The sequence below is a fragment of the Schistocerca nitens genome, chromosome 3 (genome assembly GCF_023898315.1).
Source record: "Schistocerca nitens isolate TAMUIC-IGC-003100 chromosome 3, iqSchNite1.1, whole genome shotgun sequence".
In the NCBI taxonomy this organism is placed as follows: domain Eukaryota; kingdom Metazoa; phylum Arthropoda; class Insecta; order Orthoptera; family Acrididae; genus Schistocerca; species Schistocerca nitens.
In genome coordinates, this window is record NC_064616.1 from 748,143,456 (window position 1) to 748,166,117 (window position 22,662).

General features: G+C 38.7%; 2 protein-coding genes across 3 annotated transcripts in view; one reads left to right on the forward strand and one right to left on the reverse strand.

Annotated features, from left to right (window-relative positions):
- Window positions 1-22,662, forward strand: part of LOC126248738 (PI-PLC X domain-containing protein 1-like) — a 90,258-nt gene that overhangs the window by 38,034 nt on the left and 29,562 nt on the right. Inside the window, exon 5 of the mRNA XM_049950060.1 lies at window positions 20,062-20,357. Within this exon, the coding sequence (XP_049806017.1) occupies window positions 20,062-20,357 (296 nt within the window). The remainder of the gene's footprint in view (window positions 1-20,061; window positions 20,358-22,662) is intronic.
- LOC126248739 (uncharacterized) lies at window positions 281-21,939 on the reverse strand. Of its 2 annotated transcripts, XM_049950062.1 has the most exons (3): window positions 20,922-21,939; window positions 17,568-17,751; window positions 281-792 (listed from the first exon to the last, which is right to left on the reverse strand). In XM_049950062.1, the coding sequence occupies exons 1-3, from the start codon at window positions 20,943-20,945 to the stop codon at window positions 698-700; spliced, it is 303 nt and encodes a 100-aa protein (XP_049806019.1). In that variant the 5' UTR covers window positions 20,946-21,939; the 3' UTR covers window positions 281-697. The 2 variants fall into 2 exon arrangements, with proteins under 2 accessions (XP_049806019.1, XP_049806018.1); XM_049950061.1 differs by lacking the exon at window positions 20,922-21,939 and having other exon boundaries at window positions 17,568-17,812.

The window sequence follows — 22,662 nt, forward strand, 5'->3', positions numbered from 1 at the left end:
TGAAGAATATATTTTAGTACAAAATTTACATGATTAGTGTAAGGCAGTTTGTCTAGCTATTATGGATGTGTAGACTTTCTTTGCCATTTATTTTCAGTATAAACATTTTTATGAATTGAAGTGTGACACTTGTCTTACAGTGAAGTTTAGTTTCATACTTAAAACTCCTTAGCAAATAAAACATATTAAGTTTCTCTTCATTTTATTTGTATCATAATGCAGCAAAATAAGGTGACTCCTACTATAAAATAATCTATTGGAAACCTAGAAATTCAAAAATAAATTTAAAATATTCTTCACTAAAAATATTTTTATTCAAATAACTAATTTTATAGATTCATTAGTGTGAGTAACTATGAGCAAACAAAACTCACATCAGCAAACAAGTGAGTAACACTGTAAATATTTACTGGCGAACTTTGGACCTCTCCTCCTTGGAGATGGTCTTGTATTCAATTAGCATTTATTAGCTGTGGATTCATTCTTCTGATATTCCTGATACAAACAACAAAAAAGTTCAATTGATACTCATGTTTCCTACATTATGAAGTATAGCCATAAAAAAGCTGTATGAAGGAGATGTGTTATTTTACACATTTGATTGGTTTTTATAGTTAGAGGATTGGTATACAATAGCTTGGAAGTTGAAATGCTGGTAGATGAAGGTATTTTATTGCTTTTTGAATGACTCAGTTGTCTACAGCAACATTTTGCTTTCACAGACAGTTGAACATAGCCTGTTACCCATATTAATTTTAGAAGTCAACTTGCAAATCAAGTAATCAGCCACTTCTGCAACAGAAAAAAAACCAGAGCACTTCATAGAGAAATCAACTGAAGATATAAAATCTGAGTAAGTCTCCATGATCTTTTGTTACTAATGAAATTAAAATTGTGATCTCACTGGAACATTGTAACAAAAAAAATCATACAGAAATGGAGACACACAAAGTAATGAAAAAAAAAAAGGGTTGATAGGCCACCAAAAGTCCTAGTCTCTATGGGTACTGTTGGTAAAGATTTACCTATTCTAGGGATAATGCACAAATAGGGTTAATAAAACACTGCAGAAGAGCAAAATTGGAGCAACATTGTATGGAAAAAGAAAGAAAATGAAGTTGCTCTCTGTAAAGCAGTGTTTCACTTCTTATGATATAAGGAAGTAATATAGAATATGAAATAGACGTGCTGATTTGTTAAATGTTTTACTGTAACTGTTGTAGTATTAGTTATTGGTTGTAGACTTGTTTGATCCAGATACTGTTAAATAAATTGACATTAAGAATATTTAGCCTACCAGTAAAACTACTGGGCATAATTTTAAGCTCTTGAGACATTGGTTTGAATATTCACTACCCTACAGCTCATGGTACACACAGAAATACATAATAAAGTGACCATTTCATTTATCTTTCCATACAGTAGCTATAACTTTGAATTTCATTATTATTTTGTCACTTGGGGGTTGCTAGGATGGGATGAGTGACAGTCGTGCTGCAAATAATGAGAATGATTGCATTACGGTCCACACTTACTGCAAATTGTGGAGCTGAAATGGAAATATTTTTGTGATGATTATTTATTGATTCATTACAGATATGAATGTTAACCAGTGCCTCCAGTGTTTGCACTTGGCATTTGAAATTACTTTTCCTTCTGTGGTTATGCTCCTCTAGTAAACAACATTCAGTGAAACACTTTATGCAAGGGATTGTGGATTTGCTACACAGTAATACTCTGCATTTTTTGATTTATTGTTGTTTTTATTTATTAGCACTTGGTTTAGGATTATAAAGGTCATATCAATTATAACAGAGATGACTAAACATGGACCACTTAACACCACTCTTGATAATGATATGATTTATACCTGAGGAATAGTTTTCACATGTATGTGAGCTAAATAATCTATCACTAACACACAGCTTATCATTCCGAACAGTGTGAATAACAGAGGAATTTAAATAAAGCCACATATATCTTAGGTAACTGGAGGGTTCTGTAAATACCTTCTAACCCTTATCATCTGCTTATACAATAAGGGTAATAACCAGACACAGATAAATTTTGAGTGTCAGTGTAATGAACAATGACCTGGTACACTGGCCTGCCTGTGTATGGTTTATGAACTATTCTATGCATATTTAGAGGAGAGGTGAGATAGTTTTTTATATTAACAGTAAGAAGCACAAACTACAAAGCTTAAATGATTTACAATCAAACATTATGTACAGTGACTCCCATTACAGTTGTGACAACATTAGCAAAGACTGCAGCATACAAGGACCTTCACAGGAATCTCTGTAATCCAGTAACTAGGGAAGCAGGCAGTTATTTTCACAATATGTAATTGATGCTCCTGTGATTTAGCAAAGGAAACAAAATGTAAAAGCATTTCATTAAATGAGAGAGAGAGAGAGAGAGAGAGAGAGAGAGAGAGAGAGAGAGAAATCTTTATAACATTCTTTGAAGTAATAATTTTGATATACATATCTTCATTAACCTACATAGTGGATGGTGGGAATGCAGCCACATACAGTGATAACAATAAATGAAATAGCCTCAGAGTGCAGTAATGGCATTACGAGTTTTATTGCATGATCAATCTGAAGACTTCACGTCTCGTCTTCAGATATACATTTGACGATAGAAAATATTATTGAACTAGTACTGGTGTTTGCTATGACTAAGTGTAATTCCTATGTATTGGGATTCAGCACAGACCTCAAACCCAACCTTAGGAATGGTTAACTTATTAGCTTACAGCATATACTTTACAAGAAATGTATGTTATGTTATGTATGTTATGTTGTATATGAACTAATTTACGTAATCTTAATTCTTTTTTTACTATGTGCACAGGTACATATAAAGATGAGACATGAAATCTTGAAATCAATCATGCAGTAAAACTTGCACCAAACCTGCATCCTGAGGCTATTTTATGTGTTCTTACAACTTTGATATTTTTTATTTCTTTTGAGAGAAAGTTCAAGCATAGTGATGGAAGAAATGAAACGTATTACAATAATGGGTATAAAGTATGAACTATGTTGTGTTTGCAATTGTGGAAATAAGAAGTTTCTGTGAGACCTTCTTGCTAAAAGCAGCAGCATGAGTATTGTACTCAATCAAATACAAAGGTGTGAATAGTGATAAGTGTACTTGTGCTTGATGTCAGGTAAATGATTTACTTAGCCTAGAAGTGGTTTCTATAAAGCCTCTCTTACACTTTGTGTTAGTATTAACAGAGCCTGTCATTTGTTGAACTACACTCCTGGAAATTGAAATAAGAACACCGTGAATTCATTGTCCCAGGAAGGGGAAACTTTATTGACACATTCCTGGGGTCAGATACATCACATGATCACACTGACAGAACCACAGGCACATAGACACAGGCAACAGAGCATGCACAATGTCGGCACTAGTACAGTGTATATCCACCTTTCGCAGCAATGCAGGCTGCTATTCTCACATGGAGACGATCGTAGAGATGCTGGATGTAGTCCTGTGGAACGGCTTGCCATGCCATTTCCACCTGGCGCCTCAGTTGGACCAGCGTTCGTGCTGGACGTGCAGACCGCGTGAGACGACGCTTCATCCAGTCCCAAACATGCTCAATGGGGGACAGATGCGGAGATCTTGCTGGCCAGGGTAGTTGACTTACACCTTCTAGAGCACGTTGGGTGGCACGGGATACATGCGGACGTGCATTGTCCTGTTGGAACAGCAAGTTCCCTTGCCGGTCTAGGAATGGTAGAACGATGGGTTCGATGACGGTTTGGATGTACCGTGCACTATTCAGTGTCCCCTCGACGATCACCAGTGGTGTACGGCCAGTGTAGGAGATCGCTCCCCACACCATGATGCCGGGTGTTGGCCCTGTGTTCCTCGGTCATATGCAGTCCTGATTGTGGCGCTCACCTGCACGGCGCCAAACACGCATACGACCATCATTGGCACCAAGGCAGAAGCGACTCTCATCGCTGAAGACGACACGTCTCCATTCGTCCCTCCATCACGCCTGTCGCGACACCACTGGAGGCGGGCTGCACGATGTTGGGGCGTGAGCGGAAGACGGCCTAACGGTGTGCGGGACCGTAGCCCAGCTTCATGGAGACGGTTGCGAATGGTCCTCGCCGATACCCCAGGAGCAACAGTGTCCCTAATTTGCTGGGAAGTGGCGGTGCGGTCCCCTACGGCACTGCGTAGGATCCTACGGTCTTGGCGTGCATCCGTGCGTCGCTGCGGTCCGGTCCCAGGTCGACGGGCACGTGCACCTTCCGCCGACCACTGGCGACAACATCGATGTACTGTGGAGACCTCACGCCCCACGTGTTGAGCAATTCGGCGGTACGTCCACCCGGCCTCCCGCATGCCCACTATACGCCCTCGCTCAAAGTCCGTCAACTGCACATACGGTTCACGTCCACGCTGTCGCGGCATGCTACCAGTGTTAAAGACTGCGTTGGAGCTCCGTATGCCACGGCAAACTGGCTGACACTGACGGCGGCGGTGCACAAATGCTGCGCAGCTAGCGCCATTCGACGGCCAACACCGCGGTTCCTGGTGTGTCCGCTGTGCCGTGCGTGTGATCATTGCTTGTACAGCCCTCTCGCAGTGTCCGGAGCAAGTATGGTGGGTCTGACACACCGGTGTTAATGTGTTCTTTTTTCCATTTCCAGGAGTGTATTTTTAACAGGTTCAGATATTTACATTTATTGTGGGCTATGCTGTTTGGAAATGAAACCTGACCCTAACTAGAGATTCTTCTCTGAAGACTATTTCTTATATTAATATAATTAGTGATTCTTTTTATGTCCATTAAAAAACATGCAGTTGACACTGAAGCATTTTGTCTCTGAAGAATGTCCATTCTATGTGGCAAATTATCAGTAAAAATACAAAAATGGTACGTGGTACAAGTAAAGACAATACATCACTGTAGATAATTTTGTTGAAATATTTAACCAGCAGGAAAGTAAGTGACTTTTTGGGTGGAGGGAGGAGGGTGGGTTAAGATATGGGATAGAAATAGGGGTAGTGGTACATGGAGAACAGGGTATAGCAGAAACCTATACAACAAGGATTACAGACTTGAAAGATATGTTAGAGTGAAAGTTTTGACCTGCAAATTTCAGTGAACCTGGTACATGTAAGGAAGGGGAAGCCACAAGACACATACTGTGCAACAGCAGTGGAACTTAATCATGTTGTGCTAAAAAGTGCAAAATCTGACCTTATGGTCAATTTTGGCCTTGGTACTGATTTGAGATTGAGCTATTAATGTAGGAAGATTGGAGATTATGGACAACACATGGCTATATGGTTTCTTATTAGAATACCTCTTGAAGAACACACTGAAGGAAGGCTATGACTTTAGCCTATAAAATTAACTGAAGTTGAATTTGTTGCTGGGAGTAATTGGGAGTCAAATCTGTTGAGACAGCTCCTCACTGTCATTTCTGATATTTGTGCAGTATGGAATTTTGGGAAACAGTTGAAACATAATATTTACTACAGCATCTTTTAATACACAAATATTATAAATGTCCCTCAGATTGGTGAAGAACTTTTAAGAAATACAAGCAGTTGTCTGCTTTCACAATTCCATTGTAGCCCAAACCAGTAACAGTACTGGGTGAGACAAGTTTGGTGAATGAAGGCTGTAATATTTTTTAAAAGCTGCTCTTAGTTACATCACTAGTTTCAGCCTGAAAAGCCAATTTCAAGTGTTTACCTAGAGCAAGCAAGTTGCCATAAATATGGAAATGGCAGCAAAATTTTGTAATACACTACCATTTGTGATAATGTTTAACAAACAGTAAGCGCAGTTAAGGTGGGAAATAAATTCTGTAACAGGAATGCTTGGATGCAGTGTTCTATGGGGCAGGTACAGCTGAAACATAGAGCGGACACTGTCAAATATTGAGAAGTGCTACCTTGTTATGCAAACACTCATGATGTAGCCACACCAGCTGACATGGCCGTAAGCATAAGAGATTCATCATTTTATTTTTCTACTTATTGTCAGACGCTTAATGCATCGGCCTTTATGTCAGTCAGTAAGACACAGGTTTAGTAAGCACTACCATGTTGTGACAGTCTTCCTCCATGCAGACTAATCATTCACCTCATTGTAACAGTGCTTTGCTTATACTACACTGTTAAATATTATTTGGGGCAATTTACAGCTCACTGAGAATATAGAACAGTTGTCAGATATCACAACCAGAATCTGTTTATTATTTCACAATACCACAGTGAATGTCAACTGTTACAATCATTCTTCTTGTAGACATTTGCCTGTGTCAACAGTTTTTCACACCAAAGATACAATTTCCTCTGTTTACCCATTTACGTTATAATCTTTAATCAGAAATTAAATACATGCTGAACCTTTCTGTGTCAGTAATCAGGGTAGTTTTGAAGTGTATATACACAAATTACCATTGCACTTTAATAAATAAACTGTGACCTGGATGTCCCAAAGTGGTTTAACCATCTAAATTGGAGTGGTATTTTATTTTATGTGCATCACCTTACAGCATTCCTTCATGAAGTGTGTGTGCTATCTATTCAATGTAATAGTTTTGTGTAAGAAATACATGTAGGTTGTAGTGTTGTGTTAGTGTTAACAATGCCAGTGACAGAGCAAGGAAGAGGATACAACCTACTACCACAAGATAAGATTAGATTAGATTAGATTAGATTAGATTAGATTTCGTTCCATAGATCCGTGCTGAGGAGATCCTCGTGGATGTGGAAGATGTCAATTTTTTTTATTTTTTGTTTTAAGCTGAAATAACAATACTAATAGTATGAATATATACAATACGTCATTTGTTTCTATTAAACAATTCATCAATGGAGTAGAAGGAGTTGGCCACTAGTAAGTCTTTCAGGCTCCTTTTAAACTGATCTTTATTTGTAACTAAATTTTTTATGTTTACTGGCAAATTATTGAAGATGAGTGTTCCTGAGTAGTGGACCCCTTTTTGAACTAAAGTAAGTGCTTTTAAGTCCTTGTGCAGATCATTTTCGTTCCTGGTATTGTATGTATGAACTGAGCTGTTTGTTGGAAAAAGAGATATATTATTTAGAACAAATTTCATTAATCAGTAAATATACTGAGAGGCAGTAGTTAGTATACCCAGTTCTTTGAAGAGGTTTCTACAGGACGTCCGTGAATTTACTCCACAAATAATACGTATTACACGCTTTTGGACTCTGAAAACTTTTGTTTGACTTGAAGAGTTACCCCAAAATATTATACCATATGACATTATGGAATGAAAGTAGGCAAAGTATGCAAGCTTTTTCATTTTTATGTCGCCTATGTCTGCTAACACTCGAATTGCAAATACAGATTTGTTAAGGCGTTTCTGCAGTTCTGTGGTGTGCTCTTCCCAACTGAATTTATTATCAAGTTGTAATCCCAGGAATTTAAGACTGTCAACCTCTTCTATCTGCTCTTCTTTGTATTTTATGCATATGCTGGGTGGAAACCTCTTACAGGTTCTGAATTGCATATAGTGAGTCTTTTCGAAGTTTAGTGTCAGTGAGTTGGCTTTAAACCATTTATTAATATCCATGAAAATACCATTAGCAGATCTTTCTAGAACTACACTTGACATACTATTTATTGCAATACTTGTGTCATCTGCAAATGAAACGAACTCTGCTTCTGGCAGTGTAACTGATGAGAGATCATTAATGTACACAAGAAAAAGCAATGGCCCTAAGATGGATCCCTGTGGGACACCACATGTAATTTCTTCCCATTCTGATGATGACTGATGACTTAATTCACTAGTCCCTTGCACTGACACCCTTTGTTTCCTGTTAGTGAGGTATGACTTGAACCATTTTGCAGCACTGCCCGTGATACCATAGAATTCTAATTTACTTAAAACATATCCTGTTTCTTTTGGATGGCACTAGATGGGGCATCACACTTAACACACTCATTTTATGAGGAGATTGCTTACTTTTGTACTTTTACTAATACATTTTTATTAACATTCTACAATAGAAGCTCCAGAATAGTGGATACAGACATATAAATGGGATGGACAAAAATGTGCGAACACCAAAACCACAACACATTACAATGCCTAATAAGTGTAGGAAACCCATTGGTATTTAAAATAGCTTCCAGTCATCTCAGAATGGATAAATGCAGGTAATGTATGGTTTTCAATGGAATCTTGTACCATTCCTTCTGCAAAATGGTGGCAAGTTCAGGTAATGATGATGAAGATGGATAGTTATCAAGCACCCTTCCCTCCAAAGTAAACCACACAGACTCAGTGATATTGAGTTTTGGTGACTGTGATGAGCAGAAGTGATATTACATGCTATCCCTGTACTCAAAAAATCAGTCCTGGTTGATGTGAGCTGTTGTAATGTTCCAACACAGCATCATCATTTGGGAATGAATGTTGTAACATGGGATGGACCTGATCAACCAGAATGCTCACATAATCTTGGTAGTAATACGACCTTGCAGAATACCTATTGAGCCCAAGGAGTACCATGATATGGCTGCCCAAATCATCATGAAATGCCTGTCATGTTCCACACTTGGGACACGAACTCGGCCAGAAGTTGGAAACAGTGTGAACCAAGACTTGTCCAACCAAATGACTTTGTTCCATGGCTCCACAGTCCACATTTTATGGCTTTGGCACAACATTTTTCTGTTACAGACACTTTCATCACTGATGAGTGATTTTGGAATTCCAGCTCACCTGAAATAATTCCAGCTTGCCCTGCAATTGCGTGCTTATTGAGCTTCCTGCATGTTTTTTTGATACTGACACGGTTCATGAGTGTGACATTCAGTTTTGCAGTGACTTTTACAGCTGTCATCCTTTTATTTTTCCTCAGAATCCTCTTCAATTATCATCTGTTATGATCACTCAACACACATTTCATCTGTGTTGTTGCTAAGCAGATAATGTTTTCCTGCTTTCCCTGTATGTGGTACACATCTTTGATATGGTGCCTTTTGAAACACGAAACACTTCAGCTCCCTTGGCTACAGAAGCACCCATCTGCGTTTATGTCCAAGCATGCACTTCTTGCATTGCTTCCATATTTTTGTCCAAACCCTGCACAATGTAAAGCATAGATCTGCAGAGTCATTGTAGGCTGGAGAGAAATTCTGTGAAGGAACATTCCAAGCAAGACCAATCCATAGCACAAGTTTCAATACTAAAGTTTGAAATAAACAGCTAAAAATCAGCTCAAGCAAGCATAAACGTGTCCACTGTGATAATCCAAAATGCTGGTCTAGCAGTTATCTAAAAACAACTGGCAGAGGGGCTACTCAAGAGATGTGATAAAGTTGGCACACAACAGTGTTTGGGGTGTTCCACTGGTGGCTCTCTCAGCAGTATGATAACAATTGTGAGCTCCTCTGTACTGCTGTCTCAGGGGGGATAACAAACTCTTCCCCTCATGTTATCAGCCTGTGGGTATGCTAATGTACCAGAATGGAATCTGATGTGGCAATGAGGGGAAGGAGCCACTGACATCCTTGCCAGACTCCTGCCAAATGATGTTCTACCGGCTAGTGAGGCCCCCGCAGGAAACAACATGGCTAGTGGAGAGGCAGAAGGCATAGAGGTAGAAGTAGAGGCATAGGGGTAGGTGTAGAGGTAGAGGTGTAGAAGATCTAAACTGGCACTGAGTGGAGTTAGACCTCTCCTCTGATGGTCGTGATCTCAGCTAGTTCTGCTAGTATACCAAGGTGATGGGTAGAGCGGTAGGCAAATGTAGAGGCACAGAGGTACAGCTAAGGGTAGAGAGAGGTAACAGCTGGATCTACATCAAACTTCAAACCTACCATGGCAGGTTATCATGGTGCCAAAGCAGTGACAAAGTAGGTGATTGAAACACAGTCATGTCGAGGCTGCAGGTTGTACTGATGCTGTGATGAGACCAGCAAAGGGATGGCATAGTGCATGAGCCAGCTGAAGGTCTAAACTGGCACTGAGTGGAGCACAGACCTCTCCTCTGATGATTGTGATCTCAGCTAGTTGTGCTAGCATACCAAAGTTTTGCATTGGGCTGTGACAGAGAAGATTCTCAGTGAGCTATGATTGTGCTATTAGTCTATCCAGGGCTAGGCCTAAATTTCTGCTCTCCAGCTTAAAAAACAGCTGATTGATGTGTGCCATTGGAAGCAGAGAGGTAGTAGATCCAGCAGGAAGTGACAGTGGTGGTTGTGTAAAATCTCATCTGTATGTGTTGACAGCAGTGGATCTTTGGGTAGTCAAGAAGCTTAACCTTAACAAAGGTTCATTCATTTTTCTAGTCTTTAGTGACTTTTGCATCTTTGTCTTAGAGGTCCTCAGAATGTGCTCTGCTTGAGAGTTCAATGTTGGGTGTAATGTGATTGTCACGGGGTGTTGAATATCAGTCTCGAAGCAGAATGATGCAAACTAGACTGATGTATACTGGTGAGCCATGTACAGGGAGTGGCAAAAAGATCTGATGGTTTTAAAGTACAAATAACACAAATGTTAACAGTGATAAAAATGTTTTACTGGTTATTACAGAATGGCATTAATGAAAATTAAAGAAAACAGCATTGGAACAACCGATTTCATCAGTTCAAGATTTGAAGATGACGTGCTTCAAATGGTGCCCTTCTGTGATGAAGCACTCTTCCAGTCTTGCACCAAAACTGTCCAACACCTCTCCTAACATTGCAGGTGACAGGCTGGCGATTTCTTGAGTTATGGCCACCTTAAATTCACGAATTGTGCAGGGCTTGTTTGTGTAGACTCTCAATTTCAAGAAACCTCACAAGAAAAAAATCACAAGCATTTAGATCAGGGGAGCATGCTGGCCATGCGATGTCCCCAAAATGCAAGATTATTCGGCCATGAAAATTACTTTTGAAAAAAGTCCATCACCTCATTGGCTGTGTGGGCAGTTGCCCCATCCTGCTGCAACTACATTCTGCTATGCACTAAGTGCTTTCTCTGAAGTTCAGGGATCAGGAAGTTTTGTAACATCAACAGATAACATTGCAAATTGACTGTAACAGTTTGACCACCCTCTTAAAAGAAGTATGGTCCAATGACACCAAGTTTTTGTTACACCGCACCACACAGTGACCTTAGGACTATGTACACAGTCATGCAGTTCTTCAGGATTTGTAGCTAACCAATAAAGAAAGTTCTGTTTGTTTACATAACCCTCCAGATGGAAATGTGTCTCGTGGCTCATCAAATCAATCATTTGCTCTAAAACTGCTTTTTGCTTTGAAAAGTCATTGGGCTTTAACTGCTGAACAATAGCAACTTTGTTTGGAGGGAAATGCAGATCAAATGGCAGAATTCCTCTTACCGAGTGGTCAGACATATGCAAAACAACAGCTTGTTTATGGTTTGGCCACCAAAGATTGGCTTCCACAGCTTCTCTTACCCTATCAATATTCTCTGGCATTCAGGCTGACCTGGGATTGCCTGTCAACTTCTGTTCCAGTGCTGAACCAGGTAGCTCTGAAGTTACTCTTGCTTGTCAGAACTTTTCCTCGTGGACCTAAATTAAAATGCCTATGGAACTGCTGCTGCACAGCAACACAGGAATCACCACTTTTAAAAAACGTCTCGACAACAAACATGCAATGCTCAACCAACACTGCTCCATGGTTACTAAAAATGTCCACATGTATGCTCTGAAATGCGCCTATTCCCACAACCCTGCACAATCTACTCACTGAATCATGTGGCAGCAAAAACTGTCAGATCATTTTGCCACTCCCTGTATTATGACCATCTGCTTAATAGCATGCTGGTCCACCTTTGAAATGCAATACACCAGCAGTTCTGTATGGCATTCATCAAACAAGTCCTTGGTAGATTTCTGGAGGTATGTGACACTATGTGTCTGTACATAGGTCATGCAGTTCCTCTTAATTATGGGTCAGTTGCTTGTAGGAGTAGATCTGGCACCTGGTAGTGCCGCAGATGTGTTCCATTGGGTTCAGATCTGACAAATTTGGTGGCTAAGACATCAGCATGAGTTCACTATCATGTTCCTCAAAAGACTGTAGAATGATTAGGATCTTGTAACATGGACAGTTCTCCTGCTGGAAGATGCCATTGCTGTAGGGGAAGACATCAAACATGGAGGGATGCAGGTGGTCCACAATAATGATCACACAGTCCACAGTTGTCATTGGTGCCTTTCATTAATACCACAGGTCTGATCGAAGACCAGGTGAATGTCCCCCATAACATAATACTGCCTCCACCATTCCGCATCTGTGGCACAGTACACGTTTCGTGCAGCTTTTCACCAATATAATAGCATATCTTAGCATGACCTTTGACCTGGTGTAACAAGAAACATGATTGAGATTGGACAAGGTATCAATGGAAAAGTCTGGTCAAAGATCCCATGTTCAGTATGATTATAATTGACAATGTCATCGGGTCAACATGCAAACATGTAGGGTCAACATGCAAACATGTAGGGGTTGTGTGCTGTTGAGTCCAATGCTCAACAGTAGGTGCTGAACAGTGTATTGCAAAATACTTTGGTGCACCAGCATTGTGCTCTGTTGTTAGATCAGCAACCGCTGACAGTCTATCCTGCTTTACTGAGCAGGTACCTTCACATTATGCAATGAGGCATGGACTACTCACGGTTTAACCATCCTTCAACCACTTCACATAGGTATAACCAGTAGTATGTGAACAGGTGACCAGTTTTGCTGTTTCCGAGATGCTTTTTCCCTGGCACTGGGTCATAACCATCTTTCATTAGTGAAAGATGCTTATGTCAGTGGATTTCCCCATTTTTGCCCTGTAGCATGACTGGAATAATTTCCTATTCAGCTATGCTTTGATTACTTACTTTCTTCACTTGTCACTTGCCAGCAACACCACCAGGCAGTTGTCATGATGTTTTGGCTCATCAGCGTAAAAAGTGAACCATTATCTGAAAGAATGGTTTTAGTGGCACCTTCAATGACAAATATGGTTTCTGGAGCTCTTATGGTCACTGTGGTTGTCATGGATGCTGTGCTAACTGCTTTTGAAAAATTGGGTAAGTTATCCAACCAGGCCAACTTTTCCCAAGCATCCACTGGTGGTGATCCTATCTCCATGCTAATCTCTATACCATGTAACAGGTCTTATTTATGATGAGTAGCAATCTTCCCTTTTCCTAATACTGTTGATATTCCAACCTGTTCTGCTAGCATACCAAGGCCAGAGGCAGAGGCATAGAGGTGGAGGCAGAGGTGTAGAGGTGGAGGTGGAGGCAGAGGCAGAGGTGTAGAGGTGGAGGCAGAGGCAGAGGTGTAGAGGTGGAGGCAGAGGCAGAGGTGTAGAGGTGGAGGCAGAGGCAGAGGTGTAGAGGTGGAGGCAGAGGCAGAGGTGTAGCAGTGGAGGCAGAGGCGTAGAGGTGGAGGCAGAGGCGTAGAGGTGGAGGCAGAGGCGTAGAGGTGGAGGCAGAGGCGTAGAGGTGGAGGCAGAGGCGTAGAGGTGGAGGTAACAGCTGAGTCTACAACAAACTTCAAACCTACCATGGCAGGTTATCATGGTGCCCAAGCAGTGACAAAGTAGGTGATTGAAATACTGTCATGTCAAGGCTGCAGGTTGTATAGATGCTGTGACGAGACCAGCAAAGGGATGGCATAGTGCATGAGCCAGCTGAAGGTCTAAACTGGCACTGAGTGGAGCACAGACCTCTCCTTTCATGATCATGATCCCAGCTAGTTCTGCTAGCATACCAAAGTTTTGCATTGGGCAGTGACAGAATTGTTTGATACTGTAAGTAGAGGTACATTTGTGGGGTGGTGGCTTATGTACCCAATAGTGAGAAGGTGATTCTGCATATATGGCTATTCATCAGTTGTTGTCTAGAAGTGAATTGGTGTCTAATTTGTTAGTTGAAAACCTTCAGGTTCCAGATAAATTGTCTCTTGTTCTGAATGAGAAAGCTCTCTACTGCAGCACTGTGTTACATATGATGTGACTGTACATATATCAGAAATATGTATGATGTTGAGGAGAACAAATATTTGTATAATTGAGGAATGGTAACCAAAGTACACTGGGATCTATGAAAAAAAAATCAAAGAATGTGACATGTCAGTTTCTTCTGAGATGAAAAATAGCTTTCTTTCTGAATAAGAGAGAAACAAATTCTGTTTAAGCAGAGGGAACATGTGAAATATGTCAGTTTGATAAAATAGGGGAATTGATTTTTTTTTTTTTTTTTTTTTTTTTTTTTTTTTTTGTAGGAAATGTGGTGGTTGTGGCTTTTACCAATGGGAGAACCAGAAAAGAATATAAATTATTATGTTTATGAGGATAGGTAACTATGTGGGATTTGATGACACTCCTATTAACACTAATAGATGACGTGGAGTTTTACGCTGATGTACAGGTCTGGAAATGGTCTGTTTCCATGTTAAAAAAGGAAACAAAATTTTATTTGTTTTTTCACTATTGTGTCAATTTTGATATTCATAATGTAGTTACCTTCAAAAACAGATTTATATAATACCCACCACATTTGTTGCACAAATGGTATATATGCAATACGTTCTGACACATCAGTAAAAACTTCTGCTGCACCCATAATCTGTGCAAACAAGTTGCTCTCCAAGTGTACTGGGGTCTCATAAACAAGACTCATCATTCAGACCCACAAACAGAAGAAATGGATGGGAATTGCAAAATTAGTTGTGTGAGCCATTATGCTGAAACCATATTTTTTCATGAAATCTACCAGTACGTTTGGCAGGAAAATCAGGTATATCTGACAAATCAGGAGGAAAGGAGAGATGTATCACTGAAAAAAACCACTGCCAGTGATACCTATACATACATAGTTGCTGCCAGCAAGCCAAAATCCATGGGAATGGGACTGTTTTGATTATTGAAAATGGTTTCCTGGTAACATGTATTGTCAGTATAAATAATTTACCTAGAAAATAAGGTAATGCCCATATAATACTTTAGAAACCAAGCACCAAAGTTGACACAAGCACCAAAATCTGACAGGTTTATAGTGTGTACCTTCTGGCAAGGATAAGTGTACAGTAGCTGCTTATGTAGAGCGCAACAGTGTTGTGAAGCAAATCCTTGTCACATTCATTGGCTGCAGTACTCGGCACACAGTTTCTCTTCAACTGTAAGCATATCTGCTTCAAAGTCAACACTGTTTTGACTCCTTGGAGTACCACAGTTTTCATTATTGACTGAGCATCCACAGAACCATTCTTACACTCTAACACAACTTGTAAGTGATAGAATTGTGATATGGAAAAAACTGTCAGTAACATCAGCTGACTGTGTCACATAAGTGCTCATTGTGGCCAACAACAAACGTGAACACTATATAAAAAACATCAATATTAATGCAAAAGTTAAAAATATGAGTTAGTGTTATTTTATTATAGGTTAACTGGCTGAGTAAATCAGTTCAAATATTAGAGGAAGACAGTGACTTCCAATAGCATCATGCATAATAAAGCAGTGTAGTGTTGAAACCAACATTCGGGTGGGTGACAGTTTTACATTTATGCTACATGGAAACATATCATTTCTACACAAATGTTGTACACAAAACTTCACCTGCTAGTCATAGACATGACTAGCAGGTGAAGTTTAGAAATACATAGCTGAAATATTGTAACACTTTGTGTCATCATCATCACCATCATCATCATCATCATCATCATCATCATCATCAAACTTTTGACAGCAACTGACAGATAAAAGTTTACTCTAGACTTTTCCATACTGCACAGTCTGCACATATACACATTCATGTTGTTCTTGCACATTTTTTAATCTCATCTGCCCACCGTAAATTAAATCATGATCCAGATAAGAGCTTCCTGGGTCTGGCTACCATCAATTTGCTTGGCTAAATGTTCCACTCACTTCATTTAATTTTGACTGTGGTTGTAATTACCGAGTCATCCTTTTGTTTTATTGTCCTTCCTAGTAATTCCTAAAATATAAGTATCCTCTACTAACAAAGTGATCACTAGGTTTTGGATGTTTTTTGTATTAGAATTTCATGTCTCACTACTCTAAGTCAGAACTGAGAACACACGATAATTGTAAACTTCCATTTCCGATGTATCAGAAGCTCAGGTTTGAAAACCACATTTAGTTTCTAGAAACATCCTTATTTCTCTGTCCATCCAGCTATTGTTATTAACTGCCTGAAATACAGAAACTAACCCACCATTTTCTGTTTGATATCTTTATGAAACATTATTTTAATCTCATTGTGATTGATTTTTAAGCCAAATTTTAAACTTGTTCAATGAAGTTCATGTTTTTGAAGAGTGTGTGTGCTAGAGGCAAATAGTAAAATGTTACCAGCAGAATTAAGGTATTTCAGACACATTCCACTAACATGTATTCGTTCTTCTTTTTTTTTTTTTTTTTTCTGTTTGAGCATTTGAAAAGTTGCCCTAAGGTTGCTGTAAATAGTTTTGATAAGAAATCATCTTGCCAGACTCCTCTTTCAGGTCTGACTTACTCACTATCCTGAAAAAGTCTAATGGAAGAAGTAGCATTGAAATATGCACAGCATCCTAGAAATGTGATAAGCTTCGAGGTGTTGTAGATGGTGTCTTGAGGAACAAATTGAGGATAGAAATCCGTGTCCAATGCTGCCGCAGAGCATTGAAGTTATAGGCACTGGTGCCTGCCATTAGGCCAGCCCTTAATCAGCGAATGTGACCTTTTACACTGAAAGACTATAGGCAGAAAGTCTCGCAAGGTTGTTTGTTAGTCAACGATCATGACTGACTGCCATTATCACAGGAGAGAAGATTGAGCTAGCTGCTGTGTAGACATGCATTGTCTCCTATGAGTGCAATGCTCTGTTGCCATGGTGAATGAGTTTTGGACACAGAGTTCCATCTCCAGTTTATTTTTCTCCTGTTTACTGAAAGACATTGGAGACCTAGGGTTCCAGGGGAAAAGTAAACTGTGATGGAAACCCATGTCTGAAACTGTCATCCACCTAGGCAACAGAGCATTACATTTGTAGGAGCTCCGTTCTGAACTCCTGGAACACTATTCTGCACTTGAGACTGAGTGTCTCATGCCCTATGAACAAAAGAGGTACATGGAGCCTCAAAATCAACCTCTGTTGAGTCCACAATTGTTTCAGATTCCACTATAGACAGTACTATTTTCAAATAAGGGTCATACAGTTTTGGAATCACTGCAGGAAAGTGTGCATCAGACACATTCTGTGTAATATCATCACGCCACATGACTACACTATAATGAACACCACACAAACACTTAAACTTGCAGTGTCTGGTGAGACCTTTGAGTTCCTCTACCCATTGCGTGACTGACTGAGCAGGTTTCTACTTCAGATGAAAAAATTTAAACTTTGCACCTGCTACATTAAATTCGCTATCACAATATTCAACTAGCAATTTCACAAGATCATTGTACATGACCGTCTCAGGAACAGTTTCAGCACACAGTTAAACACTGATGTTTTAGACATCAGGAGAAACAGTGGACAAAAGTAAGCATTGTGCTCCATACCTGTTATTTGGTAGGCAGAAAAGTATGCTTCTAATTGCACCCAGTAGTCTGACCATTCTACGTTCTGGCTGTGATATGGGAAAATTTTTGGAGCATCTAACGGCAGCAGTACTGCATGCTTGTTCAGTAAAGACATCAATTGACTGACAGCGAGCAGCAGGCATTCAATCTGCTGTACCTGAAACTGTGCAATTTTTGTTATAGATAATTCCTGTGACAGCTCAGACATGGTAAAAATTGGTATGACACACAAATACAATAGAACACAACAGAAACAGCAAGAAAAATGTGCACTACTCATGTGCAGGCAGGCAGCTGCCAAGGAATATGAGCCAATTAAGCACCAATCATTGTCACTTTTGTTGTGTCTACATGAAACTACTTTTGTATAGGGTATTCAGTTTTTTTATTTTGAGTGGTAAGGTGCATTTCCCCACTTACAATCCCCCTGAACATGCATGCATAAATATTTGTATGACAGTAATATCAGTGGTGAAAACAGGGTTTGCAGGATGGAGGTTTAACTGCCACATCTTTTTCAGCCTATTGGTCCTGAATCACTGTGCTAAGCTATGCATAATCGATGTTGCAGTTTCCTGCAGATTTTCCTCTCTATGTGATTTAATTAGAATATCAGAGTTATTGTCAAGGATTACTGTTGTTCCATCATGTAGTTTACCAGTCAAGTCATTTGCATACAGCAGGAATAGGACTGTTCCCAGGACTGAGCCTTGTGGGACTCCATACTTGATGTTTTAATCATTACTGCAAAAAAACTAGAAATTTTGTTTGTTTCACTGTCTTTGTATTTTACTCCTGTAATTTTTTGACAATTATTGAGATATGATTGGCTCCACCTTTCTGAATTCCATAATTATTTAATTTATGCAAGGGACTGTCTCGATCAATAACATCAGAGATTCAAGAAATATCCCAGATACAGGTTGCTTATCACATTACATTTAAAAAGAAAAAAAATTGCTAACTGGGTTGACTTTATAACTCTGAATCCATGTGAGTCTTATCAGCCTTCCTTTATTAAAGAAGCCAGTTACTCTTCTAAGGAACATTTTGATGAAGCCTGACAAAACAAACTGGTAGGCAATCCTTTAATGATTTTTGGCAATTCTACAGGTGTTGCTGGATACATGAATAATACCTTTCCATGAATTTTTTGATTTGCATGTTCTCTCTTACTGTATGACTATTTGTCATGATTTGTGTTTATCAACTGCTGTGCCATGCTTGAATGGTTGAATGCACTAGCCACTTGTCTGGGATCAGTTAGTTTACTGTTGTCCATAATCAGCTCTATGTTAATGTGGTTAATTGACCTCACGCTCATTTCTCTTCTTATAATTTCCCATATGGCTTTGGTTTTATTCTTTAAATTACACATTATTGTCATTTTCTAGTTTTTTCTGTATAAAATAATTTGTTTTAGTATTCATTGGTATCCTTTGAAATGGGTATTAGGACTACACAGAACTAGTATTTTGCTTGGGGTTCTCATACAATCTCTCATCTTATTTTGACATGATATCCAACTACATGTTGGTTTGGTTTAAATCTGTCTTTGGGAGAAGCAGATTTCAAAACATTCAAGAAATAATTTCAAGAATGAATTTAATTTCCCATGTGCTGTGTTGGCTGGCACTTCCTCCCACAGTTCCTGATATAAATGGTTTCTAAACAAATTAATAGATTCAGTATTTATTATTGTAATATGTTTAACTTGAATGTGACCATTTAGTGTTTTTCTGATAGTGAGTTTTAAGGTTGTCATTTGACTGTTGTGATCAGGCAGATCATATATTCAGCCCATTGTCATCAAGCAAGGTCAAGGAACAGATTAACAGTCAAGTGAACAATAAAGAGTCCAATTGTTTATGATTATTATTGTTTAAAAGCAAATACAGTTTTAAAAGAATTGATACTAGCAGAGAAAGGAACTTTCGAATTTTTCCCCATAGGTGCCATGTAAACTGTTTATTAATTATTATTATTTATTATTATTATTATTATTATTACTACTACAAAGGACAGTTTCCAGTTCTAATCTGGCAACACAGCATCATTCACAGAACTGCTCAGTACAGTACCAAATTACATCTACGACTTCCTCTCTCTGGGTAGCAAGCGCATCCCGCTCCCCCTTCCCCCCAATGAAAATAGAAATATTTAGTTGTGGAGAACTTTGTTTTCCTTTATGGCTCCAAAAAGAGTCACAGTAAGTAGAATGTAGAATTTACAAGAAAAACAGAGCATAAAATAAACAAATTACAACCAGAGAATGAGTTCAATGTTCACTGTGACTAAAATAGCATTATTTATACATACATACATTTTTGTGTGATTAGATAAAAATAGGATTGTCTGAGTATGCAAATAGTAAATAATAATTTCAATATTTGAAAAAAATTGTGTTATAATGATACAACAATTAAATTATAGCAAATATATTCCAACTAAAATTTACTAATAAACTGTTTAGATGCTCGGCGAATCATAGCCTGCCTCATGCAAATCACCTGCTGCCTGTGCTTAAGGATATTAAAGAATTCTTGAAGAGGGCAAAGTATGAAATAGTCATACTTGACATTCACCACTTCCCCATGGGATTTGAAAAGAACACAGACCTACACCGTGAATTTGTTTCATTGCTGTATTCTGAGCTTGGTGATTACATACTGCCATTCGACAACATTACCTACAATTCTACATTGGCTGACGTGTGGCACACTGGACGTACTCTTATTGTGGCATACAATGATTCTGAAACAACGACAGGTAAGGGTAATTTATTGGTAATAATTTATTCGAAAAGCTAGAGGTCTTCTGTTACAACTTTTCTAAAAGTCTGCAATTAAATGAATTTTTTCAAATTTTCTGTAGAGAGAGAGAGAAACAAACAACTGAAGGTTGTGGCACATGATCTCCAGTTTTCAAAGTGACACCAACTGTACTCCAGACTTACAGAGGAAACATATGAGAGAAATTGGTTTCTGTTATTTCAGTAGACAGATTGTGTTTAACTGCTGGATCATAGATTACTACCAAGTAACATAAACTAATTTAATAACAACAGCAATGATATGTTTTCATATTATTCACTTGCATGATTAATGTTTGCTGTGTCTGCTTCATGGTATATAAGACGTGAGGGATGTCTCACTTCTCAAAGACAGTCCCCTGTCCTTCAGTCCTTACTTAGTTCTAGATCTTGTATAGTCTTTTCCACTGGCTTTAAATTTAAGTTTTTTCAAATGCCTCCTGTGTTTCACATCTTATCCCTACTGGTTTGCTACCTGTTACCCTGAAGTTCCATATCTCTACTGGGTTTTGGTCGCTCACCCACTGTCCAAGGTTCACAGCCATATGTCAACACCCAGAATATATGTGAATCAGCCTTGTGCCTTGTTTAAAGAGTTCTGTCAGACTGCATTAAACAGATGGTATTTCCAGAACACAGTTCCACCCCTTTCTCTCTTCAACTCTGTTATCCAGACAATGATGTGCAGTAAGTTTTACTCAGTAGAAGATTCTGTCATTGTGACATCTGAAACATGACAAGCTGGTTAGTTGAACTGACCACATTACAAAGATTCTAATGGCCAGCCTTTTAACTTTTCTGCTACATGCTTTATCATTTGGTAAAGTTACACTATGCAAAACAGACTTATCATCATCTTGCATCCTCCTCCGATTTGCTGATACACGCAATTGACCTTATTGCACTAATAGGTACATATTTTTGTCCAAAGTTCTGCAAATGAGATCTGTGTTGAAGAATTTCTTAAATCCAGTGTGTTTACAGCCACTGCTGCAAAAGGTGCTGCGAGGACTATCAGTTTAATAGAATCGTAGGCTTTTTTCACTTTGGCATAAGGGGCCTGTTTTGTGACCTTGAGTCTCTCAATTTTTTTCCCCCTCAGTGAAAGCTGAGCACTTGTGACTACGTACTGTGTGCTTCCCAGTGCATTTCATGCAAAATATATAGAAAAGGAACACATTGTTCAAGGTCCATATACAACCTTTCCACATTTGCCGTAAGTTGCCTCACACTTGCAATTTATGGCCATGTATCCACAATGTTGGTATTTAAAGCACCTCATTGTGTTGGGAAAAGAGTGTCACACCCTGAAGTGAATAGAGCTGGCCTTGACAAACTGGTAACACTAGTGCACTGAGAGTGAGAATAAATGTATTTTCTCAAGTGTACTATTTACTCCTGTTGTTACATTTCTTATGCTAACAAGATCTCCTCCTTCCCGATTTGTCATTTAACCTTCAAACATACATCCCCATTAAGTCCCTACAAGATACGAAATCCTCACTGAAATTCAGATGTTCTGAAGCTTTGTAGATATAGGGTATTATCTTAGCAATTTTGCCTGTTTTATATTGTTTTTTGCAGTGTCATTGATGTTTGTTCGAGAAATGTTCCATTTCTAAGTGATATTATTCACTTAAGTGTTCTATTTTGCACATCTAAAGTATGCCATCTCTCAATATACTAAATATTATCACAAACAGAAATGTCTTCCCAAATTCTGCTTTTACAATAAACTGGCTCAGGTCAGATTTCTTCAACTTATTAAACAACTGAAGAACAGAGTTGACAGATTAAAAATGTTATCGTACTTCCAGTGGCAAAACTGACTTGTCTTGTTTCTTTAAGTTCATTACTTTTTCTTCATATTTTTGGCACATCAGTCTTAAGGTATGTAAAATTCATGACTGATATTGGGTTCATCTAAAGGTGGACATTAATACAAATAATAAAAAAACACAGGTTTTTATATTCACTGTCAACTCATTTAGTCCATATTTGCCAAATGTTTATCCTTCAAATAAACAATATGAAGTATGATGCATCACATGCATAATATAAAAACTAGTTTCACATCTCACTTCCCGTCAACTTATGACTTCGAACTAGTAGCCAGGAAGTACAATGACAACATATTTATCAAATAGTCTTTGGCATAACAAATGAGTTTCTTATTGATAATCTTTTCTGAAGTTATATTGAAAGTTTATAATTAATGGATTTAATGTCAGTCACTTTAAATGAAATTAAAACAGGGACAAC